Source organism: Polyodon spathula, chromosome 8 (assembly GCF_017654505.1).
Source record: "Polyodon spathula isolate WHYD16114869_AA chromosome 8, ASM1765450v1, whole genome shotgun sequence".
In the NCBI taxonomy this organism is placed as follows: domain Eukaryota; kingdom Metazoa; phylum Chordata; class Actinopteri; order Acipenseriformes; family Polyodontidae; genus Polyodon; species Polyodon spathula.
The window spans coordinates 49,288,486-49,304,934 of NC_054541.1; the positions used below are offsets into that span (position 1 = coordinate 49,288,486).

The 16,449-nt window shown below is 45.7% G+C and overlaps 2 protein-coding genes across 2 annotated transcripts in view; both read left to right on the forward strand.

The window, feature by feature from the left end:
* Positions 1 to 16,449, forward strand: part of LOC121320105 (solute carrier organic anion transporter family member 1C1-like) — a 47,733-nt gene that overhangs the window by 1,759 nt on the left and 29,525 nt on the right. The window lies entirely within an intron of this gene.
* On the forward strand, positions 5,460 to 15,488 carry LOC121320106 (solute carrier organic anion transporter family member 1C1-like). The gene is made up of 13 exons (XM_041258335.1): positions 5,460 to 5,656; positions 5,764 to 5,896; positions 6,062 to 6,183; positions 6,507 to 6,653; positions 7,157 to 7,255; positions 7,582 to 7,821; positions 9,119 to 9,283; positions 9,945 to 10,140; positions 10,337 to 10,499; positions 11,227 to 11,414; positions 12,384 to 12,448; positions 14,390 to 14,601; positions 15,437 to 15,488. The coding sequence occupies exons 1-12, from the start codon at positions 5,515 to 5,517 to the stop codon at positions 14,509 to 14,511; spliced, it is 1,782 nt and encodes a 593-aa protein (XP_041114269.1). The 5' UTR covers positions 5,460 to 5,514; the 3' UTR covers positions 14,512 to 14,601; positions 15,437 to 15,488.

Below are 16,449 nucleotides of genomic sequence, written 5' to 3' on the forward strand. Positions count from 1 at the left end.
GTTTCTTTCTGGTTTCATCCAGTACATGCTCTGGGTGGGTTTCTTTCTGGTTTCATCCAGTACATGCTCTGGATGGGTTTCTTTCTGGTTTCATCCAGTACATGCTCTGAATGGTTTTCTTTCTGGTTTCATCCAGTACATGCTCTGGGTGGGTTTCTTTCTGGTTTCATCCAGTACATGGGATTTCTTTCTGGTTTCATCCAGTACATGCTCTGGGTGGGTTTCTTTCTGGTTTCATCCAGTACATGCTCTGGGTGGGTTTCTTTCTGGTTTCATCCAGTACATGCTCTGGGTGGGTTTCTTTCTGGTTTCATCCAGTACATGCTCTGGGTGGGTTTCTTTCTGGTTTCATCCAGTACATGCTCTGGGTGGGTTTCTTTCTGGTTTCATCCAGTACATGCTCTGGGTGGGTTTCTTTCTGGTTTCATCCAGTACATGCTCTGGGTGGGTTTCTTTCTGGTTTCATCCAGTACATGCTCTGGGTGGGTTTCTTTCTGGTTTCATCCAGTACATGCTCTGGGTGGGTTTCTTTCTGGTTTCATCCAGTACATGCTCTGGGTGGGTTTCTTTCTGGTTTCATCCAGTACATACTCTGGGTGGGTTTCTTTCTGGTTTCATCCAGTACATGCTCTGGGTGGGTTTCTTTCTGGTTTCATCCAGTACATGCTCTGGGTGGGTTTCTTTCTGGTTTCATCCAGTACATGCTCTGGGTGGGTTTCTTTCTGGTTAGACCAACCCAGAAAGACCCAAAGTAGGTTCATTCGTACGAGAGGGGGTGTGTGTGGCAGAGCAAAGCTCTGCCCTTTTAAATTGGCAGGGATGGGGTTAACTTCCCCTGCCTGCCTGGGTTTATTATGTTCAGGTGGCTGGGGTTGATTAGTTGATTAGGTTGATTAACGATCAATCAGCGCCCAGCCACCTGATATAAAAGGAGGCCTCTGCTTCTCATTTGGGAGGAGGGAGCTGAGGAAGCAGGTTGGTTTTTTTTGGTTGTTTGGAAAGTTTGAATCCAGTGAAGGCATTGCCCAGCCTGGAAACTGTTATTTTTGTAAGTTTTGCTTTTTATCTTTTTTGTGTTTAAATTGCTTTGTTTTGGCCCTTGTGCCCTTTCATTTTTGTGTTTATAATAAAATAGTTATTTTTTTGAACTGCAGTCTGTCTCTGGGCCTCTATCCACTCGCCAGCCTGCCACATTTGGTGTCAGAAGTGGGATAGCGCCACCTAGAGGCTCAGAGCAGTATTTATTTTTTTTTTGAGAAAAAAAAAAAAAAAATGGGAAAGAAGAGCAGACAGCGGCAAAGGCAGGACAAGCAGCAGCTGAAGAAATGTAAGCTGCTGCAGCCACCGCTGGAGGACCCGGCCAGCCTCTTCCCCTGGTGTTCCTGGTGTGGGAAGGAGGACCATCGTTGGCGGTCCTGCCCAGACGTGCCACCGGCAAACTGGTGTGGCCGGTGTGAGGAGGACGGCCACAACTGGGCAGGATGCCCCTACAACCAGGCCCAGGAAGAGGTGCCGTGTTCACCCCGGGCATCAGGGGCCACCCCACTACCTCCAGCACCACCACCTTCACCACCGTCCCAGGAGATCTGGGACTGGTTGATGCACCCTGAGGCAGACCTCGTCCACGATCTCCCCATAGTTATCAACACGCTGTGGCGTCGAGATGGGGAGAGGTGGGAACAGTGGGAGGAACAGCACCACCCGGCCTCCTTCCCAGAGATTGCCCTCATGGTGGTTAATTACCTGGCGGTAGACATGGGAGATCCACCGGTCACTCCAATAAAGAGAGGTGAGCCGCCTTCCCGGGAGCCAGAGAGGGAGGAGGATCTGCTGTCGCTCCCAGAGCCAGAGAGGGGTGAGGAGCTGCCGTCGCTCCCAGAGCCAGAGAGGGAGGAGGAGCTGCCGTCGCTCCCAGAGCCAGAGAGGGGTGAGGAGCTGCCGTCGCTCCCAGAGCCAGAGAGGGGTGAGGAGCTGCCGTCGCTCCCAGAGCCAGAGAGGGGTGAGGAGCTGCCGTCGTTCCCAGAGCCAGAGAGGGGTGAGGAGCTGCCGTCGCTCCCAGAGCCAGAGAGGGGTGAGGAGCTGCCGTCGCTCCCCAGAGCCAGAGAGGGGTGAGGAGCTGCCGTCGCTCCCAGAGCCAGAGAGGGGTGAGGAGCTGCCGTCGTCCCCAGAGCCAGAGAGGGAGGAGGATCTGCCGTCGCTCCCAGAGCCAGAGAGGGAGTGAGGAGCTGCCGTCGCTCCCAGAGCCAGAGAGGGAGGAGGATCTGCCGTCGCTCCCAGAGCCAGAGAGGGAGGAGGATCTGCCGTCGCTCCCAGAGCCAGAGAGGGGGGAGGAGCCTCCGTCGCTCCCAGAGCCAGAGAGGAGTGAGGAGCTGCCGTCGCTCCCAGAGCCAGAGAGGGAGGAGGAGCTGCCGTCGCTCCCAGAGCCAGAGAGGGAGGAGGATCTGCCGTCGCTCCCAGAGCCAGAGAGGGAGGAGCCGCCGCCGCCGCTCTCAGAGCCCGAGAGGGAGGAGCCGCCGCCGCTCAGAGCCCGAGAGGGAGGAGCCGCCGCCGCCGCTCTCAGAGCCCGAGAGGGAGGAGCCGCCGCCGCCGCTCTCAGAGCCCGAGAGGGAGGAGCCACTGTCGCTCTCAGAGGAGCCAGCCGTCGCCGCTCTCAGAGCCCGAGAGGGAGGAGCCACCGTCCGCCGCTCCCAGAGCCAGAGAGGGAGGAGCCGCCGCCGCTCTCAGAGCCCGAGAGGGAGGAGCCGCCGTCGCTCCCAGAGCCAGAGAGGGAGGAGGACCCGCCGCCGCTCCGAGCCAGAGAGGAGCGCGAGCCGTCGCCGCCTCCGAGAGGGAGGGAGCCGGGCCGCCGCCGCCGCCACCAGAGGGAGCCGGGCCGCCGCCGCCGCCTCCGCCACCAGAGGGAGCCGGGCCGCCGCCGCCGCCTCCGCCACCAGAGGGAGCCGGGCCGCCGCCGCCGCCTCCGCCACCAGAGGGAGCCGGTCCGCCGCCGCCGCCTCCGCCACCAGAGGGCCGCCGCCTCCGCCACCAGAGGGAGCCGCCGCCGCCGCCTCCGCCACCAGAGGGAGCCGGGCCGCCGTCGCCGCTCGGGGACATGGCCCAGGAGGGGAGGGAGCCGGGCGACGCGCCGGTCAGCCCCTCAACCAAAGAAGGGAGGGGGCCTCCGACATCAACCCCGCCGCCCACCACCAGTCACCATCGCCCGGCCGGCGGCCCAGGAGGCGGTGGGTCCGCACTCTTTCTGGCCCATCGGAGAGGCGGCACGGCCGTCGCGGAGGCGTCAGTCGGCGAGACCGGCGGCGGCGGCGGCTGGAGGAGGGGGATCCGGGACGGCCGCACGGCCGCCCAGCGGCGGGAGGATCCTAGCCGCCGTGCCCCTTCGCTCCCAGAGGAGCCGGCCGCCGTCTCCGCCACCGCCTCCGCCACCAGAGGGAGCCGGGCCGCCGCCCCCGCCTCGCCGAGGGCTCGCCGCCACCGCCAGAGGGAGCCGGGCCGCCGTCGCCGCCTCCGCCACCAGAGGGAGCCGGGCCGCCGCCGCCGCCCCCGCAGGGCCGCCGCCGCCGCCTCGCCAACAAGGAGGGTTAGCATTAAATTAATAATTAGCGGCGGCAGCGGCGAACCAGAAGGGAAGCATGGCACCGGGTCGCAGCCCTCGGAGGCCAGTGGTTTCCGCAGGAACGACGAAACAGAGGGGAAAGCCGGTTAACCAGCAAGCCGGGCCACCATAACAGCCCACCAGAGGGACATAATTGGACTCATGCTCAACTTTCGGGGGCGGACGGAAATTTTATGTAAACCAAATTTAAAGCTAATTATTAAATTTATTTATAAAATGTAATTTTATTAAATTACACGTTTGGGGGGCTTTCTATTTACTAATTAACCCGAAATTATTACGGCTTTTTTTTTTATAATTATATTTAATTTATATTTAAATTGATACTTATTAAATTTTGTAGGTAAATAAAGGCTATAAAATTTTATTATTAAAATAAAAATTATATAAATTTTTTTTGGAGGGATATTATAATCAATTTATTAATAAATTAATTATTGTGACTGGTAGTTCGAATTGGGGGGGAGGGGGGGGGGGGGGGGGGGAAGGGGGGAGTTGGCCGATTGCGGCCGGTGTACGTTGTACATGGGGGGAGGTGTGTGGCAGAGCAAAGCTCTGCCCTTTTAAATTGGCAGGGATGGGGTTAACTTCCCCTGCCTGCCTGGGTTTATTATGTTCAGGTGGCTGGGGTTGATTAGTTGATTAGGTTGATTAACGATCAATCAGCGCCCAGCCACCTGATATAAAAGGAGGCCTCTGCTTCTCATTGGGGAGAGGAGGGAGCTGAGGAAGCAGGTTGGTTTTTTTTGGTTGTTTGGAAAACTTGAATCCAGTGAAGGCATTGCCCAGCCTGGAAACTGTTATTTTTGTAAGTTTTGCTTTTTATCTTTTTTGTGTTTAAATTGCTTTGTTTTGGCCCTTGTGCCCTTTCATTTTGTGTTTATTTATAATAAAATAGTTATTTTTTTGAACTGCAGTCTGTCTCTGGGCCTCTATCCACTCGCCAGCCTGCCACAGTGGGTTTCTTGCGCTGTACCTTTCAAACTTGGAAATCATGGTTTGATTTGACCAGCCTTTAACCTTTTACAGCACTGAGGAATCATCCTGTATTGCATCAACTCCATATGGGATTACACTTAAAAATAAGTTGTGAGGAACTCCAGGGGGGTTCCCCAATGCTGGAAAATGCTCTATAAACAACTTGGGGTTATCAGCAGTGTATAGGCTGTTCAAACGAACCTCTAAATCAGGTAGCAAAATGTTTCAGCTAACATCTTCATCAGTGTACTATTTTGCAGCGGATAGCTTTTTTGTCATTTCAGGTTGTAGATAATGTTTGTCGATTTCTTTTGGGCATCAGGGTGGCGTGTGCTACTGTGTGTATAACCTTGAACTCCCTTTGTGACACACGCATAACAAGCACACAGAAAAGGCTGTGGAAGATGTGTTATAAAGTTCAGGTCCAATACTCCACAAGAGCATGTGCAGTGGCTCCAGAAAGTATTGCGACATGCCTGCTGGTTTCTGATACTGGGGCTGGAACATAACGCTACCTGTTTTACCACACTCAGACTGCTTGACTTCTAAATATATAGCTGATAACCTGCATATCATGTTAATGAGCAGGCTGTATTATACCTCAAGAACATATTTCACAATGCTAAATCCTGGTACAGTCTGTATTGGACGTTACAGATGCAGAAACCCATTTTTTAAGTAAAATTATTCTGAATTCATAGTAAATGGAAACAGTAGTAAAGCAGCATGATTTGGCTTATACTTGAAGATTCATATCAAGTTATCTTATAGGCAAGTGGTCTGTCTAGAGGGGTTACAACTGAGAATCTAGCCATTCGTTTCCTATGGGGTGCAAGGTACGGGATAGAATAATGGTGCAAAATAGTAAACTTGCATTATATCTTTGTTTGCATTATATCTTTATACCTTTGTTTTCTTGACAGATGTTTTTGGTAGCTCTATCGTTTACATACTTTTCCAAAGCATTATCTGGAAGCTACATGAAAAGTTCCATTACCCAGATAGAGAGGAGATTTGAGATTCCTAGTTCTGTTATTGGGGTTATTGACGGCAGCTTTGAAATGGGTAGGTATGACGTCAAAAGCCCATTTTCTATGCAATTTTTCACTCTATCTTATGAGCATGCCTGCTTGGTTTAAGGGACCAGAACTCAGCTTGTGTGTTTATTTTAGGTAATTTGCTGGTGTTACCATTGGTAAGCTACTTTGGAGCAAAGTTTCACAGACCAAAAATAATTGGTGCTGGATGCATGCTGATGTCTATTGGAACATTACTCATGGCGCTACCTCATTTCCTCATGGGACAGTAAGAGTTTTCTTTTGTGGATAAAGTTAGGTCCTAGAACTGAAATTAATTGAAGGTATTGCTTCAAAATGTTGATTGACATTATGTCAGATGTTCTTGTTTTTGCACAAACAGTCCTTAGCTATTTGAAAGTCTTTATGCAGAGTCTGGTGGTTTTCTTCACAGCTATAAATACGAAACAACAATATCAGCTTCAACTAACTCCAGCACAGCGAGCTTCCCGTGTTCACAAGACCCAGGCCAGCTTACTGAGCTTGAGGCCCAGCAACAATATTCCAGAATAGCGGGTAAGGCATGCTAATGCACACTGAGATCAATACAAAACCAGAGAAAGCTGCCTGTCCTGTTGAGTCTTTGTGTAAGGGGCAGTGTTGTGTGATGCACTGCCAATACAGATTCTGACCCCTGTCAGAGAGATGCCTTATTTGCATAGCGGTTAAGAAGTTAATTTGTGGTTTGCGTGGTCGTTGGTTTGTACCCAGCCTCTGCTGACAATAATTAAAAAAAATAAATAAAAAAAAACTTGATATCGTGTCGAGTTTGCATCTGCATCTATAACCCCCTCATGGATTGTATTTCATTTTACACACGCATCCTTTCTTTTGTCCAGGTTGTGAACATGATGGAGGCTCCCTGATGTGGGTTGCTGTGTTGCTGGGGAACGTGCTACGAGGGGTTGGTGAAGCAACCATTACACCGCTGGGAATTTCATTCATTGATGATTTCGCCAGCCCAGAAAACTCAGCCTTTTACATTGGTAACTCTGCCTTTGACTCGTGATGTGGAAATGACCCATGAAAGGCAAACAGAATGCTTGGCTAGATAGTCAAAAGTGTAGAGTACAAATCAAATGAGATTGTGATGACATTGTATAATAGTGAGTTAGCGTTAGTGAGAGAGTCCCCAAAGAGAAACCAGAGTAATCCCAGGGATTAAAAGACAGAGTTAGTGTATAACAATCTATTTAGAACAAAAAAGGTTCGGGGGGTGGGGGGGGCTGACAGAAGTTGTTAAAACCTTAAAAGGGGCTATTAAAGTTCAAACTAGCCAATACATTAAACTCAGCACAGCTGGAAATGAAGTGGAGATAGACTTGGGAGATGGGGTAGAAGACCCTTCTTTACACAGTGTATGGTATGGAGTACAAAGCCTTGTTGTTGATGCTGAATCCCTGAGATCCTTTAAGACTCAACGTTCTTAGAACTGTCTTAATGAAAACCGAATTGGAGATTGTCTTTTTTCTTCCTCTGTGTGTTTCAGGGTGCCTCCATACCATTGCAGTGATTGGACCTCTTTTTGGGTTCACGCTGAGTGCGTTTTGTGCAAGGCTGTATGTAGACATCGGGTTTGTTGATCTTGGTAAGTCATTAAAAAAAACACAAACTTAGCACAAAAAACGCCAGTTTGCAAGGATGGCCAAAAAGTATGGACAGCACTGTACTTAGACAGTTGGTTAATTGTTAAGCTCTGATTTGTGTTTTCTTGTGTATGGGAATGTACAGTATGTATTGCATTGCTGTTGTATCATGTTAGCTGTTGTTTTGTGCTCAGCATTTGACCCTTCAGTGTCAAAAATATTAGTTAAAAAAAGAAAATATTGAGTCTCTTATATTGTGTCACGCTAGTATCCATTTTGTATGTATGTATTTATTAACTTATTTATTTACTTAAGTTATTTTTTGCAGGAAGTATTGCCATATCAATGAAGGATTCCCGTTGGGTCGGTGCTTGGTGGCTTGGCTTTATAATCGCTGGAGGAACCAGCTTGCTTTCTGCATTTCCATTCTTTTTTCTGCCCAAAACTCTGCCCAAAGAAGCAGGTCCGGAAAAAGATTCCAGCACCACAGCAGAACAAAATCTGTTACAAGGAAACCAGCAAACAAACGCAACAGACGAACAGCCCAAACTCATAGACGTTGCAAAGGGTACATTTTGTATTTGAGTTGCTCCATTGTTTTCTTAATTTTGTACAAATTATATTTGTTGATTTTTGGCTTGTTGCTATGTTCTTTTAGTTTTATTAATTCTTAAGATAATTTGTTATGGTGATAAAGCATAATCGGAAGATTTGGGATTTGATGCAAAGCTGGACATATCAACAGCACCGGTGTAGTGTTATTTTCAGGTAAGTGGTAAAAAGTGGTACTCAGTGCACTGCACTTGCTCACTCATGGCTAAACAACTTTTGCTAAGAAAGCAGGGAAGCACCCATTCAAATCTGGTACGTTACACTGTTTTCAGTCTTACATCTTTTTTATTGCATTTATCATATTTTTCCACATTAAGAAAATAGTATGTGAATATTGGTCTTGTGCAATACATTGGGTCTTGTACATTTTTTTTACTTCTGCAACTTTGCGCTGGACTTCTAATTTTGACCGCGTACCACTTTATGACATTATACAGTTCAGATTTGGTATGCACACCACATTCTGACAATGGACTGTGTCACAAAGATGGCTGCAGTGGGTGACATCAGACCAGAAACAGGAACCAACTCAGAATTGTGTCCAAAATCTTACCACTTCCGTGTACTCGTGTAATATATTAAAAACAGACAAAAAATAAAAGGTTTGTAACAAAAAAAGCACACGGCACGTGAGGCCAAAATAAACAGACAAAACAAAACGGACTAACAAACAAGCACAGTGAGTGAAAACAACTGTTATATATATTTTACTTTGTTTACTTTTGTCGTCTTTAATTCTCTCCTCTCCACACCCGTTCTCCACTCACCGAACACACAACCCAGAGTGGGTGAAAACATGCAGCTTTTATGCAGCTGTACCGAGACTCGATTGCTAATCAATCATTCAATTGGAGTCTCTGTACAACCGCACGTGAATTAATAAAGTGCAATTCCCCGTGCTCACATATTATTACTTTTTACTTGCATGTGAAGTGCTGTGCAATCCTCGTGCTTAAATACAAATATACATTTTAAAACACTTGTGTTACACAGACCCGTTTATATCCCGTGTACCAATGACTATACACCAACATTAACACACAACATATAACACAAAATACACACAGGGGCGGGCGCTTTGCCACAACTGCTTTCTAAGACTACACCTGCACTGTAACTGTGCTGTACCTGACGTTCCGATGCCTACATGTCGTTTATTAAATACTCCTGCTTCACAAAACAAGACTACAATAAAAAATACTATCACTGTAGTATTTTTTATATTTTAATGATAATCTCCTTTTTTCCTGCAGATTTTTTGCCATCCTTGAAGCGTCTGCTCACAAACAAGATCTACATTTTATATCTCACAGCAAACATTATAATGGTCAATGGGGTCATCATTTTGATAACGTACACACCAAAATACTTAGAACAACAGTTTGGAGAATCTGCATCCAAAACTAACTTTTTAATAGGTAAGTTAAAAAAATATCTGTTTCCAGTCCTGTAGCTCGAATGGTTGTTTTTCATCCGGTAACACTTTACATTAAGTAAATACACAGTAATTAGAGACCCTTGATGTAAAATGTTATCTTTCCTCTCTCAGAACGATGCTGATGAATTGAGAATTTCCACTACAGGATTTTTCAGAAATGAAATACGTTTCCCTCCACAAACATTGCAACAGATCAATACATATTGATTGACTGGTGGTGTGGCATGTATTTCCTGTTTTGTCCCACTCAAATCAACTTCACTAAATATCTTGTTAGCATTGAGTAGATCATTGGTCCCTCCTCTAAATCTGTTATTTGTCTTGTCAGTTCCCTTGTAAAAATATGGCATAATAAAAGCAAATCAAATTACAGTGAAGGTGGGGTAAAGAGGTAAGGGCCAGCATATTCACAAAAACACAGTACAACCAGGGACAATGCACGGGAAAACCACAAGCAAACTTTTAGAGATTGTAGATTTATTTTAGTATTTATTTTTTTAAATGAAGAACAAATATTCCACCCAATCATTTTGCATCTGTATAAATACATTTCAGTTTTAAAGAGAAGGTTGCCACACATTTTTATTAGTCTGCTCCACATTTTCAAGAGCTGGGTCAAACGTTTTTTCTTTGTTCTTTAGGTGTTACCAGCATGCCGGCTGTTTCCTTGGGGATTTTCTTCAGTGGTCTTATCATGAAGAAGTTTAAGCTAGATCTCCTGGGAGCAGTCAAGGTGGGACTAGGCACAGCTGTCCTTGGCAGCCTCTGTATCTTACCTTATTTTGCATTGGCTTGTGAAAACACTGAGATCGCTGGACTCACAGTTTCCTATGCAGGGTGAGAATGCTTTGGCAGAATTATACAGAAGGACTTTCAATATCTAGAACTGTGCTTTATTTATTCATTATTTGTATGAGCTAGTTGGCTGTAGCTGGAGTAATGTGACCACTCTTTAAACTGAAATATTTTAATAGAAACAGTGCAAAACATAGGCCAAAGTCAACATGTACAACTAGTTATGGTTGTATTTCAGAACAGGGATTTCAGACTTGGAGAGCAGAGTGTTGGTGGCCTGTAACTCTGGCTGTGGTTGCCCAGTGAACCAGTGGGAGCCAGTGTGCGGAGAGAATGGGATGACGTACGTTTCCCCTTGCTTTGCTGGTTGTAACATATCCAGAGGAAGTGGAAAAAACACGGTGAGGCCAACCTACACAATATTCCATTCATGCTCCTGATGTCTTACAAACCATTCATTGTTCACGTCCCTCCAGACTTCTCACGCTGTGACCTCACTTCCTGGGTTCATTACCTTGGTAACATCCATTGCTTAGATTCGACAGGTTTGGTTTGACAGCTGGAATAGACATTGATTTTTAGCTCTCTTTTGTGTTCCATCGATGAGGCAACATTCAAATTGGGTAGACAAAAATAATTCAGTCAGGATAAATTATTTATTAAAACATAGACAACACTATTACATTATACATATTTTACACTATATTCTTTGACCTTTGGCCTTGCCTTTTCAAGGTACCCCAGCCCATAAATTAGCTTACAGATAAGTGAGGAGTCTGGAGGGCAGGATAGCTTCCAAAAAGCAGGAGGAGGCTGGGGAACAGGGGCATAATAGATTGCAGTAAGATATAAATCCTTTCCTTGCCAATCATTGGACGTACTGTATATCGAGGACGAATGAGATACTAGTTATTCAACTGATGATTTGATCTGGTATTGGAAGTCCCTAAAATATGCTTGATGTTTATGTGGTTGGATGACATTAAAGTGAGTTCCCTGCCAGAACCACCACTTTGCTTAATGAAATACAAATAAATTAAAAAATTGAGAATTAAAAAAAAGAAAATGCATGAACACCCTAATCATATGCCTTTACCTTAAATTGCTTTCTCATTTCCCTTTTTCTAGACGTTTCATGCCTGCAGATGTATTGAAGCTTTTCCCAAGTCAGGATCTGGGAATTTCTCTGCAGTTCTGGGACAATGCCCACGAGAGGAGAAGTGTTCCAGAATGTTCATATATTACTTGGTGTTCCTGTCCTTGAGTTTCTTCATTCTTTCTCTGGGAAGCATGCCGATATTCATTGTAAATCTCAGGTAAACCAGCCTGGCTTCCTTCCAGTAAAGTGCACTGTTACAAGTGCATTCTTTAAAGTGTAGTTTTTCATACAGTTGAGATATACAGTGAACCACAACCCGTCTCTCCCAGTCTAGGTGAGTCAGTACACAAACCACCATGGAAAAGAAAATAGCTTGTCAACTGAGATGCTGGATGTATCCAGGGATTTCTTTAGAACAGATCTGCGCTGCAGGTTGAGCAATGCAATACTGCTCCTCAGCACAGCTAATATACATACAAGAATACCAGCCTCCACTAATCAATATAAATGCACTGCTATAATACCAACATCAACACTGCCCGGACAGGAACTCATTAATACATTTGGCTCCTGCATTTGCACTCATTCTCAGTGCTTCCTTGGTTAAGGCGCTCTGATCTGAGTTCAAGAGCTGCTCTTCAGTTCTAGCTGTCTAGTTCTCTTTCACAATAGACAGGTATAAAGCAGACTCAGTCCGTGTCTGTATAGGAGGAAGATCCAGCACAGCCTTGTGAACAGCTCCCGTGAATCGAGTTTCCATTTCCAGGGATGGACATAAGACTCCTATTGCATTACACTTTCACTCATTCCAGGTTTTGCTACAGAGCTTGATTAGCCACATTATTATAGGCAACAAGCTCAGGTGTGTCTTATTAAAAACTCATAGTAAAACCAGGAATGGGTCAAACTGCTATGCAATGGGAGTCTGATTTCCATCCCTGCTTTTCTATTGTTGTCAATGACAATTACTTGAGCACACAGAGTGGCAGTCACTTAGGTCAGAGTATTTACTTATTTCTTTTTTAATTCTCTTTTTTTATTATTTTTTTATTTTTATTACTGGTGTCTTTCTATTTTTGTCAGGTTTGGGAGCCTCTAAGCTGTTTTTAATGTCATGACGTCCACACCAGTTAAACTGCATCAAAGTGTAATGATTGTTCTTCCACTCTGTTTTGTACATGGACAGGTGTGTGGATCCAGAGCTGAAATCACTATCGGTGGGAATGTACACTCTGGCACTGAGAGCATTTGGTAAGTTTAATTTATTTTTATTTTATTTAAGAATGATAATATGATATAAAAATAATGAGTCCTGGTTCAGTACATACATACAGCCCCTAATGAGTCCTGGTTCAGAGTATACATACAGCCCCTAATGAGTCCTGGTTCAGTACATACATACAGCCCCTAATGAGTCCTGGTTCAGAGTATACATACAGCCCCTAATGAGTCCTGGTTCAGTACATACATACAGCCCCTAATGAGTCCTGGTTCAGTGCGTACATACAGCCCCTAATGAGTCCTGGTTCAGTGCATACATACAGCCCCTAATGAGTCCTGGTTCAGTGCGTACATACAGCCCCTAATGAGTCCTGGTTCAGTGCATACATACAGCCCCTAATGAGTCCTGGTTCAGTGCGTACGTACAGCCCCTAATGAGTCCTGGTTCAGTACATACGTACAGCCCCTAATGAGTCCTGGTTCAGTGCATACATACAGCCCCTAATGAGTCCTGGTTCAGTACATACATACAGCCCCTAAGGAGTCCTGGTTCAGTGCGTACATACAGCCCCTAATGAGTCCTGGTTCAGTGCATACATACAGCCCCTAATGAGTCCTGGTTCAGTGCGTACGTACAGCCCCTAATGAGTCCTGGTTCAGTACATACATACAGCCCCTAATGAGTCCTGGTTCAGTGCGTACATACAGCCCCTAATGAGTCCTGGTTCAGTGCATACATACAGCCCCTAATGAGTCCTGGTTCAGTGCGTACATACAGCCCCTAATGAGTCCTGGTTCAGTGCGTACATACAGCCCCTAATGAGTCCTGGTTCAGAGCATACATACAGCCCCTAATGAGTCCTGGTTCAGTGCATACATACAGCCCCTAATGAGTCCTGGTTCAGTGCGTACATACAGCCCCTAATGAGTCCTGGTTCAGTGCATACATACAGCCCCTAATGAGTCCTGGTTCAGAGCATACATACAGCCCCTAATGAGTCCTGGTTCAGTGCATACATACAGCCCCTAATGAGTCCTGGTTCAGTGCATACATACAGCCCCTAATGAGTCCTGGTTCAGTGCGTACATACAGCCCCTAATGAGTCCTGGTTCAGTGCATACATACAGCCCCTAATGAGTCCTGGTTCAGTGCGTACATACAGCCCCTAATGAGTCCTGGTTCAGAGCATACATACAGCCCCTAATGAGTCCTGGTTCAGTGCATACATACAGCCCCTAATGAGTCCTGGTTCAGAGCATACATACAGCCCCTAATGAGTCCTGGTTCAGAGCATACATACAGCCCCTAATGAGTCCTGGTTCAGAGCATACATACAGCCCCTAATGAGTCCTGGTTCAGTGCGTACATACAGCCCCTAATGAGTCCTGGTTCAGTGCATACATACAGCCCCTAATGAGTCCTGGTTCAGTGCGTACATACAGCCCCTAATGAGTCCTGGTTCAGAGCATACGTACAGCCCCTAATGAGTCCTGGTTCAGTACATACATACAGCCCCTAATGAGTCCTGGTTCAGTGCGTACATACAGCCCCTAATGAGTCCTGGTTCAGAGCATACATACAGCCCCTAATGAGTCCTGGTTCACTGGCATGAATAAGAGCCGCTTGCTTCTTCTTCCCGCAGTACAACTGGAAAGACAGAGGGGTATTAAACCTGGTAAAAAACATTGTTTCCCCTGGAGCTGTAAGATGTAAAAATTGCAGTCTGCCCCAAAGTATATAATCGGCCATTGAAAAGCTTTGCATCCCCTCTTCGTCGCAGCTCGACAGTGGCTCAATTCAAAAGAAGGGAAGTCAATTAGATGCAACAAGTTTGGTCACAGTTCATGCGTCTGCACTGTTTTATCAGTATGATAGCGATCTCTGCTGCCGGGTTTCCAAAGTGATCTTACTGGCTTCTAGCTTCAAGGGAGAGCGTGTAGCTTTGCAATGCATTGACTGTTTCTTTTCAGGTGGAATCCCAGCTCCAATTTATTTTGGAGCCCTGATTGACTCAACATGCATAAAATGGGGGACCAAGAAGTGTGGGGGTCATGGAGCATGCAGGGTGTACAACAACGTCTCATTCAGGTAACACATGTTAGATCATACAGGGTGTACAACAACGTCTCATTCAGGTAACACATGTTGGATCATGCAGGGTGTATAACAACGTCTCATTCAGGTAACACATGTTGGATCATGCAGGGTGTATAATAACGTCTCATTCAGGTAACACATGTTGGATCATGCAGGGTGTATAACAACGTCTCATTCAGGTAACACATGTTGGATCATGCAGGGTGTATAACAACGTCTCATTCAGGTAACACATGTTGGATCATGCAGGGTGTATAACAACGTCTCATTCAGGTAACACATGGTGGAGCATGCAGGGTGTATAACAACGTCTCATTCAGGTAAGACATGTTAGATCATGCAGGGTGTATAACAACGTCTCATGAAGTGTATGTGGCAGAGCAAAGCTCTGCCCTTTAAATTGGCAGGGATGGGGTTAACTTCCCCTGCCTGCCTGGGTTTATTATGTTCAGGTGGCTGGGGTTGATTAGTTGATTAGGTTGATTAACGATCAATCAGCGCCCAGCCACCTGATATAAAAGGAGGCCTCTGCTTCTCATTTGGGGAGAGGGAGCTGAGGAAGCAGGTTGGGGTTTTTTTGGGTTGTTTGGAAAACTTGAATCCAGTGAAGGCATTGCCCAGCCTGGAAACCTTTATTTTTGTAAGTTTTGCTTTTTGTCTTTCTTTTGTGTTTAAATTGTTTTGTTTTGGCCCTTGTGCCCTTTCATTTTGTGTTTATTTATAATAAAATAGTTATTTTTTTTGAACTGCAGACTGGCTCTGGGCCTCTATCCACTCGCCAGCCTGCCACAAGGTAAACGGTGTTTCCAATGTACGCACCAGATCAGGAGTACGTTCACATCTGTTCTAACTAGTAACGCCGCATATTGTTGTACAGACTCCATTGGATCATGCAGGGTGTATAACAATGTTTCATTCAGGTAACACATGGTGGATCATGCAGGGTGTATAACAACGTCTCATTCAGGTAACACATGTTAGATCATGCAGGGTGTATAACAACGTCTCATTCAGGTAACACATGGTGGATCATGCAGGGTGTATAACAACGTCTCATTCAGGTAACACATGGTGGATCATGCAGGGTGTATAACAACGTCTCATTCAGGTAACACATGTTAGATCATGCAGGGTGTATAACAACGTCTCATTCAGGTAACACATGTTAGATCATACAGGGTGTACAACAACGTCTCATTCAGGTAACACATGTTAGATCATACAGGGTGTACAACAACGTCTCATTCAGGTAACACATGTTAGATCATACAGGGTGTACAACAACGTCTCATTCAGGTAACACATGGTGTGGATCATGCAGGGTGTATAACAACGTTTCATTCAGGTAACACATGGTGGATCATGCAGGGTGTATAACAACGTCTCATTCAGGTAACACATGTTGGATCATGCAGGGTGTATAACAACGTCTCATTCAGGTAACACATGGTGGATCATGCAGGGTGTATAACAACGTCTCATTCAGGTAACACATGGTGGATCATGCAGGGTGTATAACAACGTCTCATTCAGGTAACACATGGTGGATCATGCAGGGTGTATAACAACGTCTCATTCAGGTAACACATGGTGGAGCATGTCACTCTTACTAAGAGTAGTGTGAGAGATTCATGGAATGGGCAGATGGTCTAATGTCTGCGTCCACAAGTTAGTTAGGGTTAGGGTTATAACATATAAAAAAATTACACATGAAGTGCATTGTAACTATGCATAATAACACTGTAATTATGTGTAAGTACACAAATATTTACTAAGTAAAACGTACAGACATATTCCTTGACTTAGGACACGACGAGTCATTGAGACGAACTTCGGGACCACGAGCTATTTTTTGTCAGCTACAATTACTGTAAATGACTGCAATTTCATTTAAAAAATGAGTGGTTATCAGACCAAACACTGCTGGAAACAT